Here is a 17798-nt window from a genome sequence, read left to right as displayed (position 1 = left end):
CTTTATTATGTTGCATGGTTTGTTATTGGTTATATTGCTTACATGTTTAAAGAACACTTTCTCCTACAAGGGACCCCATGATTATGTTTGTTCACGATTAACGTTAAAATCAAGTTTTAATTAGGTGTATAGTTTTCTTCCAGTCTAGATCTTATGGTTATGCTATGGTTTGAATGTTGGATGGACTCTGACCCTATGACTCGATGACCCAATTAATCATCAGATGGGGTTAGTTTTCGCTTAAGTCCTCCAATCTTCTATCAGGGCGGAGAAATTTAGTGCTTCCCAGGGCTGGCAGGGCAATATAGGTTGCCCCCTCAGGCCCTAAATCTTAAGTATGTTTATGCTAAAGACTAGCAGTAATTATGGGTTGCACCCCTCTAGTCCATATGCGTTTATGCTAATGGTTGATGTTGGATGCGACTCTGGCCTACTGATTGCATGACCCGCTAATCATCAGATGGAGTTTCCGCTTAGGTCCTCATCTTCCTACAGGGTGGAGAGATTTATGTTGGAAGCATAAACGTTTATGCTAATATTGATGTTGATGTGACTCTGGCCTTAACTGACTGCATGACTTCGCTAATCATCCAAGATGGTTAGTTTTCGCTTAGGTTCTCATCTTCCTATCAGGGCGGAGAGATTTGTGTTGAAGCATAGCCGACCACAATGTTATTATACGTTTTCGTCCAATCATAGTTTTTCATGCACATGTTGCTTGTGATTGTGCATTTGGTCACTACCTACGTGAGAACTACTTACTGGTTATATTATATACTCATCTATTTTTTACAGACTTTGTAGGTTAGGACACAGCGTAGATGGCAGACGTTGGACGTCGCTCAAATGGTCCAACCACAGAAACCACTATAATAGGCACATGCATTTTGTACCACCAACGCTAATGTTTTATGGATCCTGGTATTTGATAAATAAATTTTTATATAGTTTTTCTATCTAATTAATAAAATTTAGATATGTTCTTTGAAATTTCAACCAAAACTCATCTCATGATAGAAAAGTCTAAGTATGCATGTCATAGCAGCCGGATCATAATGTGTAAGGATCCGGGCGTTACAGCTATTAACTTAAGGTAGTGTCATGCTTCATGCAATGTTCATTCATTACTAATATATAACTTTTATATAAACAAGTAATGAACTAGGCTATAACATACATTTCATACAACCATTCAACCTTCTCTTTTAGATCCTAGCCTTAGTAGAACTTATCTTTGATTGGGATAACACTTATAATATAAATGATGCATGGATATGCTATAATGCATGCACACGTATAGTATAACTCTTATATTATATGATGCATGAGCATGTTTTATGTAATTTAAATCATGCACACTAATATATTATAACACTTATAATATAAAATAATGCATGAAAATTAATGCATAACCTATGGTGAGTTTTAAAACTATATGACATACATTATGACATATAAAATAAACATACATCACATGTATGTTTAACTAAAGTTGATGGACCGGGATAGATAATCTAAAAAACTGGAAATAATGGCTAACTTATTACAAAATTGAGTCCACCGATTTGGAACAAGTGAACCAGGTTTTGACTCGCTCCACCAAGAACCCTTGTAGTTAATCGTGTAGTAAACTCTTGATCATCGAGTAACAAAGCGTCAAGTATAGACGATCGTTTATATGCGATCACGTAGCTTCTGACTATGCGATGGGCATGAAAGTTTACGCGATCGTGTAGCGAACGTCGAATATTGTATACTATGCGATCGTGTAGCTAATGACTATGCGATGAGCATGATAGTCTACACAATTGTTTAACACGTAAGCTTGCATCGAGTACCATATACCGCGCGATCGTTTACCCATCGAGCGCCTATGTAATCATGCAGCCAACGCAACACGATCATGCAACAAACTCTATATGATCGCGTGGTATTAGCTATGCGATCGTTTAGCAAATGCTACATGATTGTGTAGTAAACTATACGATCGTTTATCTCTAACTACACGATGCAACAACCACCGTTTCATCTTCTCCATTGAAATGCACTGCTAATGGAACTCTTAAACAAGAGAACCATTGAACGAAAGCAGATTGTTCCAAATCTCATTATGAAAGAACAAGAACATTTACAATCAAACAAGAAAAGTTATGCATCAACGAGTAAATTACAACATGCTTTGAGAAATAAACAAAAGGATTGAGTAAGAAAAACCTTTGAAGAACTTTTCTTCTAGTATACCCTCGATTAATCAGCCAAACGTCCAAGCAAACTTGGTCAAGCGCACGAATGCAACGAACAAACCCAACAAACTCGAACTGGCATATACTCAAACCCAATCGAGTAAAACTCGATCCTCAACCCTCGAGCAAGAAACTCAACACTACCACACAATTACCTTGGTATTTTCTGTGTGAGAATCTAAGAGGTGTGGACTCTATATAGATTTAGTAGAGGGAAGGAGGAATTGAACGACCGAGTAAACCATTGAGTAAGTTGGAGAAGGAATAAGTCTATCGTTTAGACTGGATACTCGATCGTTTAGCAACGAGTATAGGTTATTCGTTCCTTGATCATTTTCTCTCTTAAAGCTATCGTATAATTTTTTCTCTTTACACGATATGAATGTGTTGGCTTTTGAAAAAATGAAAACGATTTTCATTTTATCCTTCAATTATCAAAACTGAATAACACTTCCCACTCATGCGGTTATTAGAAGATAAAACCGAAAATCAATTATCTTATAATTGATTTAATTATAAATAAATATAATAACTAATTTATCATATTATATTTATAACTTATAGTTTTAATANATTGATTTAATTATAAATAAATATAATAACTAATTTATCATATTATATTTATAACTTATAGTTTTAATATCACATCATATGCAACATATAAACTATAGTTCTTTTTCTCCTTTATGACATTTAATATAAATCATATTTATATTAATTTCTCCAATTAATGTATCTAATACATCAAATCAATCATATCACATATAATTGAATAAATTTAATTATATCATATTTGAACACTTCAAACTAACCCAAAAATTGATTCTCAACATGAATCCATTGAGCTACCATGGGGATCTTATGGATCTGTAGCTTGAAGCTCCAACGATACGTGAATAACTGACTAAACTCTTTAATCACGATATCTACCATCCGTTAACTGTTGGGCATTCCCCAAAGTGGTAGGTTTGAGTCGACAATCTGGCCACTCACACCCATGCAAATCAAAGAACCGTTCTCATAGGCAAGAATTCCCAACTCACTCAGGATTAAGGTCATGTTACTTATGGTCATACTAGTGAAATAAAAGACTTTGTCATGAACGACGTTATATAATGAGACTAAACACTTCATGGTCCAGTCTTATACAAACTCCTTTGTATAGGATACCACGCTCACATGTCTCCACATAAATGATCAGGATCAAATCATTTGAAGCACTTTAAAACACTTGTAATATCTACAAAGCGGGCCGTATTCGTAGTGTCACCAGGATAAGGTTTCCCTCCTTTATCCATATACTATAGACCATTTAGGTTATCACTTAAGGTATGATCCACTTTTATGTCACCACATACATGCTTAAGTTACAACGATAATTAGGGATCTTAGTTTATTGGTTTGTGGTTAATGCAACTAAAATATCTCATATTTCATGGACTGAAGTGAATAAAATATCTCATATTATTACATCATAAATGTTTGTTTATACATGTGTTTACAAACTACAAGACCCTAAAAGATTTAGGGCATCAACCCCAACAACTGCAACCTTTCTTCTGAAGCCTCACAAGCGACTCAAAACTAAACTAATACAGACTCGATTACAATTTATTGTCAAAAAACGTAAGGGCCCTTACAAATTAACTTTGTAATTTAAATAGAAATCCATAACACAGAGACTTTTATCCCGCAACATCCATTAACAACCATCCACAAAGATTTATCATATAAACACAATGAAAAAACTAAAACCCACCATCGATACATAAATGGAATTTGGAATCAGAACTACAACTTGGCTCTGATACCAATTGAAGGAACTCGTTTTACAGAGATCCTTGAGCAGAAATAGATCGTCCAAATTCCATTTTGATTGAAAACTTAATTTACAGCAAACATACAAGATATGCATTCATAAACAAATTACAACATGTTTTTTACAAAGAAAAATGGTTCAAATGATATCACCTTTGAAGAACCTTTCTTCTTGTAAATTCCTCGAACGGTCACAAATTCGAACACAAGAACTCTTGGAGATTTTCTTCAAGAACTTCACGAAACAAAACCAAGAAGACACTACCATAAAGAGCTTTTGATATTCTCAGGGTGAGAACCTAGGAGTGGTGAGCTCTGATTATTTTGGTTAGGAGGGTTTGTTTGAGTTTGGAGGAGAAGATTGAAGAAACACAGAACGTTTCTGTGAAAATTCTCTATTGTATAGCAAATAGCCTTCAATCGTTTAGTCTACCTTTTGTCGTGTAGATATTGTCGGGAAGAAATAGAAACTAATTTCTTTTATTCCTCTTGCCATAAAACCAATTAACCACCCACTAAGGTGGTTGGAGAGAAAATAGGAATTTATTATTCAAAATAATATAAATAAATATGATAACTAACTTATCATATCATATTTATATTAAACTATATGTTATATCAAATATAAAACATAACCTATAGTTTTAATATTGTATCATATACAATATAAACTATAGTTTCTTTTCTCTATTTTATGGCATTTAGTATAAATCATATTTATATTAAATTTAACAAATATGAATCTCATTCATATAAAATATTTTTGAATTTCATTCAAATATTTATTTCCTTCAATTAAACTATAATGTACTAAATACATTATAACAATTATATCATATATAATTGAGTCAATTTAATTATATCATATATAAGTAAATTCCCTCTTATTAATTTGAACAATTCAAATTAACCCAAAAACTGATTCTCAACTACATATTTTTGAGCTACCAAGGGGACCTTATGGACCAGTTGAAGCTCCAACAGTACATGAATAATTAATTAAACTCTTTAATTACATTATCCACCATCTGTTAACTGTCGTACACTCCACTAAAGACCCACAGTTACCTTCTTCACACTATAGACATATTTCTGTGTCCATTGGATATAACCAATCAATAGTACGATAACCCATCACATATTGTTCGTAAGTATAGCGGCCAAATTACCGTTTCCCCCTGTAGTTACATCTAAATCTTTAAGTACCACTGATCCCTCTAATGAACAATACACCATAGTCCCACTATGAATAAAGCCCTCTCGGACCAAGAAAAAGTATGGTGTCACATTGTTCAAGACCCGAAATCAGCCATTAAGGGAGCAATTTATCTACTTACCCCTGCTTTGGGGAAGGAGTGAATTCCATCTTGTGTAGCTGTGTTCCCAGCTCCCCAATTAGAAGAATCCCCAAAATGGTAGGCTTGTTGAGTCGGCAATCTGGCCATTCTTACCCATACAAATCAAAAGACCACCCTCATAGGCAGGAGTTCACAACTCACTCAGGATTCAGGTCATGTTACCTATGGTCATCCTAGTGAAAAGAAAGTCTCTATTATGAACGGTGTTATATAATGGGTCTAAATATTTCGTGGTTCGATCTTATACAAATTCCTTTGTATAGATTATCCCCGCTCGCATGTCTAATATATAAATGATCAGGATCAAATCATTTGTAGCACTTTACAACAATTATAACACCTCCAAAGTGGGTCATACTCGTAGTGTCACCAAGATAAGGTACCCAACCTTATCCATATACTACAGACCATTTAGATTATCACTTAAATATGATCCACCTGTATGTCTCCACATACATGTTTAAGTTACAATGATAACCAGTTTATTAGTTTGTGGTTAATGCAACTAAAATATCACATATTATAGACAAAGTGAATAAAAATATCATATATTATTAATCACACAACAGTTTGTTCATACAATGATTACAAACTATAAGACCCTATGAGATTTAGGGCATCAACTCCAACGATTTTTGTTTAAATTGTGTGATCACGTTCAAAATTTTGTGCAATTATAAAGCATATAACTAATAAAAGAACTTGCCTTAATTGATTTTAAATAATTGTGCAGTTTTATTTTTATTATGCAATTATTAAAAACAACCTTAAGCAGTTACACTATATTTTATTTCAAAAATAAAATAACCAATATTAAAGTATAAATACTGACGTACACAAAATAACCTTTTAGAAAATAATTTTGTTTACTAGCAATCCAAAATGTCATGATTTAATTTTTGTATATATTAAAAGAAGATCAAATGTACGTGTTAAACAAATATTCTTATCTTTATTTATAAAACATGATATCAACATATTACTACTCATCCAATACAAGAAAAGAAAAGGTAGGGAAAAATGCAATCAATATAAACTCATACTTCATAACTCTATGTTAAACAAATCAACACTCTAAAAACATACTTTATAAACTAAAATTAAAATATTGTATACCTCAAATATAGATAATTCAGCTCTAAAAACTATTATATACAACAATACCTCTTAATTTCCCTTGAAATTGTAATTTTGTGTCTAATTTAAAAAAGAGAAAAGACTATATATATATTGGTGATTTGACGGCTAGAAAAGAAAAGAGAGGAAGGTGAGGAAAATGGAATGGAGAGTAGGAAATCAGATTTGTGGCTGATGTAGACAAATGGGATGATTGGACACTGAGCTGCTAAAAGGAAGGAAAATGCAAGCGGAAAGGAGAAGAAAAAGTAAAAATCCACACTTCTTGGCAGGTATGTAATTCCTTCATTTTTATTGATAAAAGATGATCGAGAAATGTCTTTTCCAAGATAAATAAAGAAAATCTACCAACCAAAAATGGGCTTTGTAAACTCATTCCCATTCCCACCTTCTTTTCCCTCCAACCAAACAACCCATAAGTATGGTAAAAGACAGTAGATCAAATTGAAATCTCATATTTTAGAGAAGTACTGAATCTAGTATATAGAAGGATTTAAAGTGTATTCAACTTATTAGTATATATAATATTTTAAACACAAAGCTCTTGACCAAAAAAATTAGGTAATTTAGTTTTCTTTGAAACAACTATAATAGCTTCTCTGTTGCGGGAGAAATTGTGAAAAATAGTATGTTTAGGTTTTTACCTTACAAAACTAGCATCCTTTTTTAAAATTTGTAAAAATAATTTTTCTCGATCCATCTTGAACAAGATTGACCATCAAACATTAATTAAAAAATCATTTTTTTCAACTTATCGATTGTTTTGGACTTTCTCATTACATCTCGCCTGATTACACATCGAGGTTTGCCTTTTTTGTTTTGTAATCTTCCCAAAACTTATACTATTTTCAAATTTTCTCCAAATTTGGTTATGTTTACTAAATATTTTATCAAACTATTATATAATTTTTCAAATCTTGAGCATAATTTATGTTTTCACAATTTTATGAATTTCCAAATTTTCAAATGCGTTTTCCAATTATCAAATTAGATTTTCCAAATTGATTAAACATTTTTAAATTTTGGGAAAGATAAGATTTTCGAAAAATTGGGTAAATTTTAGGATATATATAGAATGTCGGTGTTAATCCTGTCCGAGACTCCATCGAGAAAGCTCAAATATATGAATTTCAGTGTTAATTATGCCTGAGATTTCACCGAGAAAGCTCATAGAATCTCGGTGTTATTTCACTCGAGATTAGCACTGAGATGTACATAATCTCAATGTATAATCTCTTGGTGTATAATCTGGCGGGATGTCTGAGAAAGCCCCAAACAATCGACAAGGTGGAAAAAGTTGATTTTTTAACTAAAATCTTGTGGTCGATCTTGTCCGAGATAAACCGAAAAAAACTATTTTTACGAGTTTTAAAAAAATATACTAGTTTTGTAAAGTAAAAACTTAAACGTGTTATTTCTATCAATTTTTCTTGTTGCGGTTGAATGGGTCAATTGGCCGAACTATAAACCTTGATCAAATTATTATTGAAATGTATGTGCCTACACAATTAAAATGCAGCTAGGCTAGCATGTGTATGTAAGTATTAAATCAGCAATTGCCTATAGAATTAACTTTATCACAATCCTACTTCTTATATTTTTTAGGTTTATTGATGATTCAACCTTCGAACTTAAAGTTTTGTGTTCAGACGTCATGTTTAATTGGAGTGTTCACTGAAACTATGGAAACCAAATCGGAATCAAACTGAAACTGAACCGAAAGCGAATCAATGCAGTTCGGTTCGATTTAGTGTAATTCTAAAATCAAATTATGTGGTTCAATTTGATTTCATGATTGCTTTTGGTTTTTGAATGTTTTCAAATTTTGGTTTGGTTTTTTAAAACAATTGTAAAAATTAGATAACAAAATAAGAAATTTAGAGTTTGAGTAAGTGTTTATAGACCTAGTTTTCAAAACAAAAACCAAATGATTACCAAACGAGATTTTAGTTTCTGGTTTTTTTTAGTTTTTGAAAATTAGGCCTATAAACATCTCTTCACTTTCTAAATTTGTTGCTTCGCAATCTACTTTATATCAATGTCTTAGAAAACTAAGCCAAAAATTAAAAATTAAAAAAAGTATATATATTTTTTTTTTTAACTTGACTAAGAATTCAATCATATACTTAAAAAATGTAAATCATTTAAAAAATTGAGAGAAAATATGTTTAATTTTTAAAAAAATAAAAAACTAAAACAATTATCAACCAGCCTAAATTATTAAAAAGATTTATTGAAATAAATACGTTCCATATAGGAGTAAATCCATTTTTTCCCGTTTATTTATTTATTTTTTTATTTTTAGAATTATGAGTAGAAGGTTTGGTTGTTAAGTAAACAATCCATACGTATTAATTTGAGAAATTTTTTTAGTGGTTTGTCACTTTAAAAAATGGAGAAAAAATATGTTTAATTTTTAAAAATAAAATAATTATCAATCAGCCTAAATCGTTAAAAGAGATTAATTGAAATAAATACATTCCATATAGGAGTAGAATTTTTTTTTTTTTTTTTTTTTTTTTTTTTTTTTTTTTTTTTTGGTTGAGAATTATGAGTAGAAGGTTAAGCAATCCATCCATATTAAAAATATATTTAATTTGGGAAATTTCCTCGGTGGTTTCTTCCACTATACTACTAATCAGCAAACTTTAAAATCGTTGCAAGGAAATGACCAAATCTTGGACGTACAGTTTCTTGGAAAGGAATGGGAAAATTCATGGTTGACATTACCTCTGTTCATGTTCATCTATAAAAAATCAGATCAAATTATATTAAAGCACTAAAATGAATAAATAAATTGGGAAGGGAAGAGGTAGAGTAGCATAGAGATGTATGTGACAAGGCCTCTTTCTCTATACAGAGACACTTCTTCTTCCTCCTCCTCCTCGGCGCTTGAGCCTGAGGGTCCAAATACAGGCGTCTTGGTGATCGAAGACGAAGCTTCGGAATTGAGATGGTTTTTTGGACTGCTTAAGGATACGTCTGTGGCAGTGCCGCCGTTCCCTCAGAACAAGCTACTGGAGCTTCGATATTTGAAACATAGTGCTGCACACAACCGAAGGCACTGGCACCATCTCACTGATTACTTTTACGCATGGCTAATTCCTGTTTTGAATCAGCCTCCCAATTCCAACCAATATTATATCATCAATTCTCGTGGCAAAACTAAAGGGTATTCCATTTCTCCTTTTTGCTTCTTTTCTTTTCTGTAGTTAGCTGCGTAATGTCGAGATTTGATCTAATTTTTTAAGTAATACTTTGGTGCAACTCAGACTATATCTATCTTTATATATCTCCTTCAATTACAAAGAAAATAAGGCCATATAGCAGTTTGTGATTGGATATTTAAGTAAGATGCACAAAGATAGATGCATCTAAGTATTTTTTTTTCCTAACTTTTCGCTATTACTGTTATCTTGAGTCTCAATTTTCCTTTTAGTCCATTAAAATATTATTTTGTTCTCTAGTTGAACTTTAATACAAGTCATTTTACTGTCTTAAAATTAGTTTTGGTTGACTTTTTTAAAAAATAATATATTTATACACAAAAAATTTTGGAAACATATTCACATGGTGTATTTTTATTATTAAATTTATTGTCATATTTAATCAATTTTGATAAAAATTAATTTATCATTTAAGATTTATTAAAACTACATGAACTAAAATTGAACATGAGACTAATATCTGAAGTACAGAGATCATAATGATATTTTTATTATTTCATTTAATCTTAAAATTCATCAATATAGTTAGTTCTTATTCGTGATTATTTTCAAACAAGAAAAAAAGTCTATTTAGTTCAAATAGTTAGTTCTTGTTCTTTGTTGATTGTTTTTTTTTCTAAAAAAAAAGTCTCCATTTAGCACTCTCCGTTTAGATATTGTGAATATTTATCTACGTAGTGTCTTTTATTGCATAAACATTATTATCGTTATTATTTAACCAATTTTGATAAAAAAATAATTTTGAATGACCAAATTTAATAATTTATTGAAAGTATGTATATTACATTTAAAATTTATTGGAAAAAAACAAGGACTGACGTTGGAGAAGAGAGAGAGAAAAAAAAAGGAAAATATAAGAAAGTTTAGAGGTATTTTTAAAGAGATTTATTCAAACCTTTAAAATTCAGTATTATTTTTTAAACAAATTATACAAAATTCAAAAGTATTTTCTATAATGGATGCCCCTATCCAGAAGTACTAGCATTCACGAAATTATGACACATGGGTATTCATATTCATCAAGATCAACCCTAATGAATTGTAGGCTGGCATGTACAAGTTCAAAGGAAGACGACATAATTAGTTGTTGTTGCTTCAACTTTATTGATGATATACAACCACAACTCTTCGACCCAAGAAGTCCTTATCAACAGTTCCAAATTACCAATAAATATACATACTTTGGAAGTCATGATGGTTTTGTGTCTAAGTCAATGGCTTCCGATGGGGTTCCTCCATATTTCCTAAGACATCAAGGCTGGACAGCTAATACCAAGACTCTTGAAAACTTCGAAGCTTGGCCAGCACTCGGCATCAACCCTACATTACGAGCTCGCCTCCCTAAGCTTGACTCGATCGACCCAGTGGTGGTGGGAAAATGGTATTGCCCTTTTATTTTCATTCGTGAAGGAGAGATTGGTGCTCAGATGAGGGACTCAACGTACTACGAAATGACCCTCCAGCAGAATTGGAAAGAGATATTTAGATGCTATAATAATAATAAAAATAGTACTAATGGTGATGTGTTGGTGGATGTTTGTGTTAAAAGGGAAGCGGTTTTAGTTAGAGAGACGCTGTTAACAACAAAGAGGGTGGTGGTTTCTGATGGGATTATGTGGTTCGGTCCATCATCAGAGGTGGGGCTGAGTATGGCGATTGTGGAGAGGGTTCAATGGGAAGAGGAGAGAGTTGGTTTTGTATGGGGAGAAAGTCATGAGGATCAGGAGATAGAGAGAGTTGTGAGAAGAGAAGTGTTTAAAGGAAAGGGAGTGTGGAAGAGATTTGGGTGTTATGTTTTGGTTGAAAGGTTTGTGCTTAAGAGAATGGATGGAACTTTGGCTCTTACTTGGGAATTCAGACACACTCATCAAATTAGAACCAAATGGGAATGAAAAGAAGGGAAAAACACCTCAAAGATTTTTTATATTTTTATGATGTAATTTTGAATTCTAGAAATGAAATAAATATTGGAGTTGATGCCCTAAATCTCGTAGGGTCTTATAGTTTGTAAACATTGTATGAACAAAATCTTATGTGATTAATAATATATGATATTTTATTCACTTTGTCTATAAAATATATGATGTTTTAGTTACATTAACCACAAACCAATAAACTAACATCCAAGGTTATCGTTGTAACTTAAACATGTATGTGGAGACATACAGGTGGATCATGTTTAAGTGATAATCTAAATGGTCTGTAGTAGATTGATAAGGCTGGGTACTTTATCCTGGTGACACTACGAGTATGACCCACTTTATAGGTGTTATAATTGTTGTAAAGTGCTACAAATGATCTGATCCTGATCATTCATGTATTAGACATGCGAGCAGAGATATTCTATACAAAGAAGTTTGTATAAGACTGGACCATGAAATGTTTAGTCTCGTTATATAACGTCGTTCATAATGAAGACTTACATTTCACCAGGATGACCATCGGTAACATGACCTAAATCCTGAGTGAGTTGTGAACTCCTGCCTAAGAGGGCGATCCTTTGATTTGTATAGGTGAGAGTGGCAAGATCACCGATTCAACAAACCTACCATTTTAGAGATTCGTCTGATTGGAGAGTTGGGAATATAGCTACACAAGATAAAATTCACTCCTTCCCTAAAGCAGGGGTAAGTAGATAAATTGCTCTTAAGGACTGATTCAGGTCTTGAACAATGTGGCACCACACCCCCTCCTGGCCCGAGAGGGGTTTAGTCATAGTAGAATTATGATCTATTATTCATTAGAGGAATCGGTGGTACTTAAGGAGTTAAATATAACAATAGGGGAAAAACGGTAATTTGGCCTAGCTGTACTTACGAGCAATTTGTGAAGGATCATCGTACTATTGATTGATTATATCCAATGGACATAAAAATATATATGTAGTGCGAAGAGTGCAGTTGTCGGTCTTTAGTGGAGTATCCGAAAGTTAACGGATGGTGAATAGTATAATTAAAGAGTTGAATTAATTATTCATGTACCGTTAGAGCTTCATGCTACAGGTTCATAAGGTCCCCTTGGTAGCTCAAAAGGATTTAGTTGAGAATCAGTTTTTGGGTTAATTTGAATTGTTCAAATTAATAAAAGAGGTTTAATTATATATGATATAATTAAATCGTTTCAATTATATATGGTATAATTGTCATGATGTATTTGATACATTATAGTTAGTTGGAGGAAATAAATATTTGAATGAGATTCAAATATATTTTTTATGAATGTGGTTTATAGTTGTTAAATTTAATATAAATATGATTTATATTAAATGCTATAAAATAGAGAGAAGAAACTATAGTTTATATTGTATATGATACAATATTAAAACTATAGGTTATATGTTATATTTGATATAACATATAATTTAATATAAATATAATATGATAAGTTAGTTATCATATTTATTTATATTATATTATTATTTTGAATAATAACTTTCCTCTTTTCTCTCCAACCACCTTAATGACTGGTTATTGTTTTTGTGGCAAGAAGAATAAAAGAAAAGTATTTTTCTTGTTCTTCCTCAACGACTAACATTGTGAATTGTTGTACGATTGAGTTTTTTACAGAAAAGTTCTTTGTGTTCTCTCAATCTCCTTCCTCCACCCAAACCATCTTTCCTAACCAAAATAGTCAAAGTTCACCACTATTGAGTTCTCACCCCGAGAATACTAAAGGCTCATTGTGGTAGTGTCCTCTTTGTTTGGTTCCAGAAAATCTTGAATAAGGTCTTCAAGAGGTTGTTGTGTTCGTGACTGTTCAAGAGATTTACACGAAGAAAAGTTCTTCAAGGGTAATGTATCTTAAACCCTTTATTTCTTATAAAAGCATGTTGTAGTTTACTTTAAATGCATATCTTGTATGTTTACTGTAAATTATGTTTTCAATAATTAATGGAATTTAGACGATCCGCTTTCGCTCAAGGATTTCTTTCAATATGAGTTCTTTCAATTGGTATCAGAGTCAGGTTGTTGGTTTCTGATTCCAAACTCCATTCTTATATTGAATTCGTTTACAATACTGGTGGGTTTTATTATCTGTATTCTATTTATGTGATGAATGGTTGTGGATAATTTGTTGATGGATGTTTCAGGATAAAAATCTCTTTTTATGGTTTTCTGTTTTATTTACAAAGTTGAATTGTAAGGGCCCCTACCTTTTTGGGCAACAAATTGCAATCGAGTCTGTATTGGTTTAAGTTTTGAGTCGCTCGTGAAGCTTCAGAAGAATGGTTGTAGTGTGTTTCGATGGAGAAAACGGAGATTGCCGCATTGTGTAACTAAAGCTAAACGATCGTCTAGATTTTGTTATGCGATCATGTAGAGTTTATTACACAATCGTGTAGCATATGCTAAATGATTGCATAGCTAATGCGACACAATCGTGTAGAGTTTGCTACACGATCGTGTTGTGTTGGCTGCATGATCGCATAGGTGCTTGAAGCTAGACGATCGCATGGTATATGATACTCAACGCAAGCTTGCATGCTAAACGTTCGTGTAGACTATCATGCTCATCGTATGGTCATTAGCTACACAATCGCATAGTATGTGATACTCGATGCACGCTTGCTAATTACACGATCACATAGACTTTCATACTCATCGCATAGTCAAAATCTACGTGATCGCATATAAACGATCGTCTATACTCGACGCCTCGCTGCTCGACGATCAGGAGTTTGCTACACGATTAGCTGCAAGGGTTCTTGGTGGAGCAGTTCAAGACCCAGTTCACTTGTTCCAAACCGATGGATTCAACTTTTTAATAGATTAGCCTTTAATTTCCATTTTAGAGATATTCTACCCCGGTCCATCAACTTTAGTTTAAATATACATGTGATGTATGTTTATTTTATATGCCATAATGTATGTCATATAGCTTTAAAACCCACCATAGATTATGCATTTATTTTCATGCATCATTTTATATTATAAGTGTTATAATATATTGGTATGTATGATTTATATTACATAAAGTATGCTCATGCATCATATAATATAAGAGTTATAGTATATGTATGCATGTATTATCGCATATCCATGCATCATTTATATTATAAATGTTATAATATAAGGAAGAATGGTTGTGTGGATTGTATGCTATAGCATAGTTCATTACTTAATTATATAAATATTATATATTAGTAATGAATGAACATTGCATGAAGCATGACACTACCTTAGGTTAAATTATAATTGTTATAATTAACTTATGTATGTCATTCATGTAATAGTTGGTTTTAATTGTTTCATTTCTTATAATTGTTATAATAAATGAAATTAGAATTAAAATCAATAATAAAGGGTTGCATGCAAACCTTAGGCTATAATCATTTTTTAAAATTGTTTTAAAATATGATTGAGATGGACCTAAGATGACGTTTTTAATGAGATTAGAAATCTAAGCTTAATTTTTTAAATCGGTCTAAGATTAAATATGTAACAAATGTATCTATAAGGGACCTTTTGTCTAAAGTTGATTCTGGCTAGGCTGGGGTACTTAAATTGATGGAAACGTCGCACCCTGATAGCAGAAATTTTGGTGTCGCTCCCAAAACCCTTGCTATACAAATAATATTATAAATCACCGAACAAACTACTTATACTAACTGGTAGTACAAGCGGCAAGTCCAAGGTCTAACATCAAGGAAGTGTGGAAGATTAGTTCCTCGAAGCACGTTTTCAGTTAAAGAGATAAATTGGGGCTTGGTGTGGATAAGATAAAGGAAAGTACATAAAAGAATAAAGTGCAAGAAAATAAAAGATAGAAATGCAATTAAAGAAACGATCTACCTTAAGGGAATCAGAATTGGCCAATGTAACTTTTGTTCATCGAGTTATTTAAATGAAATTTAGTTTCTTGAATATGCCTAGCCCAATTGATTGGAATCCCAATCAATGGTCCTAATTACCAAATTAATCAACATGCATAGAAAATGAATCCGCTCCATACAAATTAACTAATCGCATTAAGTTCTAGGGATAATGCTTGGATGAGTGTTCGACTTCCAACGTCTAATCAAACATTCAATATGGTTTTTCTCTAGGTTGATAGGAGCCGTCCTTTTTGCCTAACTAACCTATTGCTTCCAATGGGATTAACCTATAAATATTTGTCAGATATTACAAGGTAATCGCAAAGCATTAAAATAACACGAAAAATTGTTGGGCGTCAATCAATAATTAAAATCATGCAATTCATAAAATACAAAGTTCAGATTAAAACCCATAAAAAAAAAAACAATAAATTGCATTCCAACAAAACTCCGAAAAAAAGCTACATTGTTCCAAATTCTCCTAAACTAGAAAATAACTAGAACTTACCTTCCCATTGAGATGAAAAAGACAAATCCCGACTCGTTCCATGAGATGAAAAGAAAAAGGGAGAAAAATACAAGTGGAGAAGTAAGAAAAGGGTAAAAATCGGCAGGAGGCCAATTGGAGGTTGTGTGCCCTGCCCTAAAACGCGAGAGACACATTTATAGAAAATCTCGTATCGTCGCGACGCTGCCTCTGCTCCGCGTACACGTTCGTCTTCCATTGTTGTAACGCTGCTCTGTTCTTCACTGAATGGGTAGCTGCTATCTTATAGCATTGCTCAACGCTCGTTTGAGTGTTGCGACACTCCGTCTAGGGGTGTTTTCATCCGTTCACATCTTCTTGAAGTCTGATTGCTCAAATTAGCTTCTAATTGCTCCAAATTAACCCAAAATAGCTCGTAACAACGAATTCTACCTCCAAGATGCTCGATGTCTACAAAATTATCAAATAAACACATTAAATATAGTAACAACCTAGAATTAAGAAAAGGAAAATAGCACAATTTTGGTGTTATCAAACACCCCCAACTTAATTCTTGATCGTCCTCGAGCAAGGTAAAATCATACATTCACACAAAAATTATGCTTGCTCAATCACAAGTGTCGTTACTTTAGTCTCAACAGTCTATAAGGATGAGATTTGTAATAAAAAAAATGAAATCCGATTACAATAAATCAATAAAGCACATTTGAAAATAGTTCTCAACTTTTCATGCATGAGTGAGTCAAAAGCCCTACTAATTAAGCTCGCGAAGCTCGGAATGGTTTTATAGGACCCTCAATTCGCTTTCCCCCTACACTGGCTCGAAGGTTCATGAGGTAAGCTTCCTAGACTCAACTTTGTAATAACTGACTTAAGGAAACCAAACTTTTATTTATTTTTTTTATTATTGTTATTATTATTATTATTATTATTATTATTTTTTTTTATATTGAAGCTTACTAGACACATCACCTTTGTTTTGACTTTTATATTCAACTTTTATATTCAACTTTACACAAAAGAGGAAACCTTATCTAGACACATCACCTTTGTTTTGACTTGCCCACACGGGTGTCACGCGAGTCATCCAACTACGAGCAATGTCTCCTAATAAGATGTCGAAGCTTACTCATTCCTCGGGGTACTTTAGCTCAAAGGGAAACTACGGGTGTCATAGTTGTCCTAGGTTAATCATATCCCAAAAAAGAGGAGTAATCCCCTTCAAAAATAACCTACAACTTGCTTTTACTTTACAACACACCCTGCCTTTTACAAACTTGGCTTTTACATACTCTACGCTTGGCTTTTACAATACAAAACAAGAGTTTGGAAAGAACTTAGGCATGCATTACTAGGTTGAGCTTTCAGTCACTTAACACGTATCACCTAGGCATTTTAGGGTGATAACGAAAATATAAGCCCCATAAAACGGCTCTAAGCATGCAAGTCTTAATTTCGTTGGACAAGGGACTTAAAGATGCATGAGAGACAAGAACATTTTTTAAAATGGGCTAAACATCATGATCATGCTCTTTGAACATAGTTTCATGCAAACCTAATCACCAAAAGGATTTATCATCAACTACTCATCATAACAAACTAACCAAAAGAGCAGGCAAGTAAATTAAGCACACAACATCGTCCGAGCACACGCTCAAGGACCCCAACAATCACAACATACCCCACCCCCAACTTAAAACGATACATTACCCC

The 17798-nt window shown here is 32.7% G+C and overlaps 1 protein-coding gene across 1 annotated transcript; it reads left to right on the top strand.

Moving 5' to 3' along the window:
• Positions 1 to 9353: 9353 nt before the first annotated feature.
• On the top strand, positions 9354 to 11777 carry LOC120081938. The gene is made up of 2 exons (XM_039037122.1): positions 9354 to 9728; positions 10829 to 11777. Exons 1-2 carry the CDS (start codon positions 9385 to 9387, stop codon positions 11673 to 11675), a joined length of 1191 nt encoding a protein of 396 aa, XP_038893050.1. The 5' UTR covers positions 9354 to 9384; the 3' UTR covers positions 11676 to 11777.
• Positions 11778 to 17798: the final 6021 nt, after the last annotated feature.

Source organism: Benincasa hispida, chromosome 7, assembly GCF_009727055.1.
Source record: "Benincasa hispida cultivar B227 chromosome 7, ASM972705v1, whole genome shotgun sequence".
Classification (NCBI taxonomy): Eukaryota; Viridiplantae; Streptophyta; class Magnoliopsida; order Cucurbitales; family Cucurbitaceae; genus Benincasa; species Benincasa hispida.
The sequence above is the reverse complement of the archived record's forward strand: the minus strand, read 5'-3'. Positions and strand labels throughout refer to the sequence as shown.

Bases quoted from the DNA above. Each gene is read 5' to 3' on its own strand.
- LOC120081938 (XM_039037122.1), top strand. From the start codon at position 9,385: ATGTATGTGACAAGGCCTCTTTCTCTATACAGAGACACTTCTTCTTCC. The intron at 9,729-10,828 runs GTATTCCATTTC...AATGAATTGTAG, and splicing joins TCTCGTGGCAAAACTAAAGG to GCTGGCATGTACAAGTTCAA.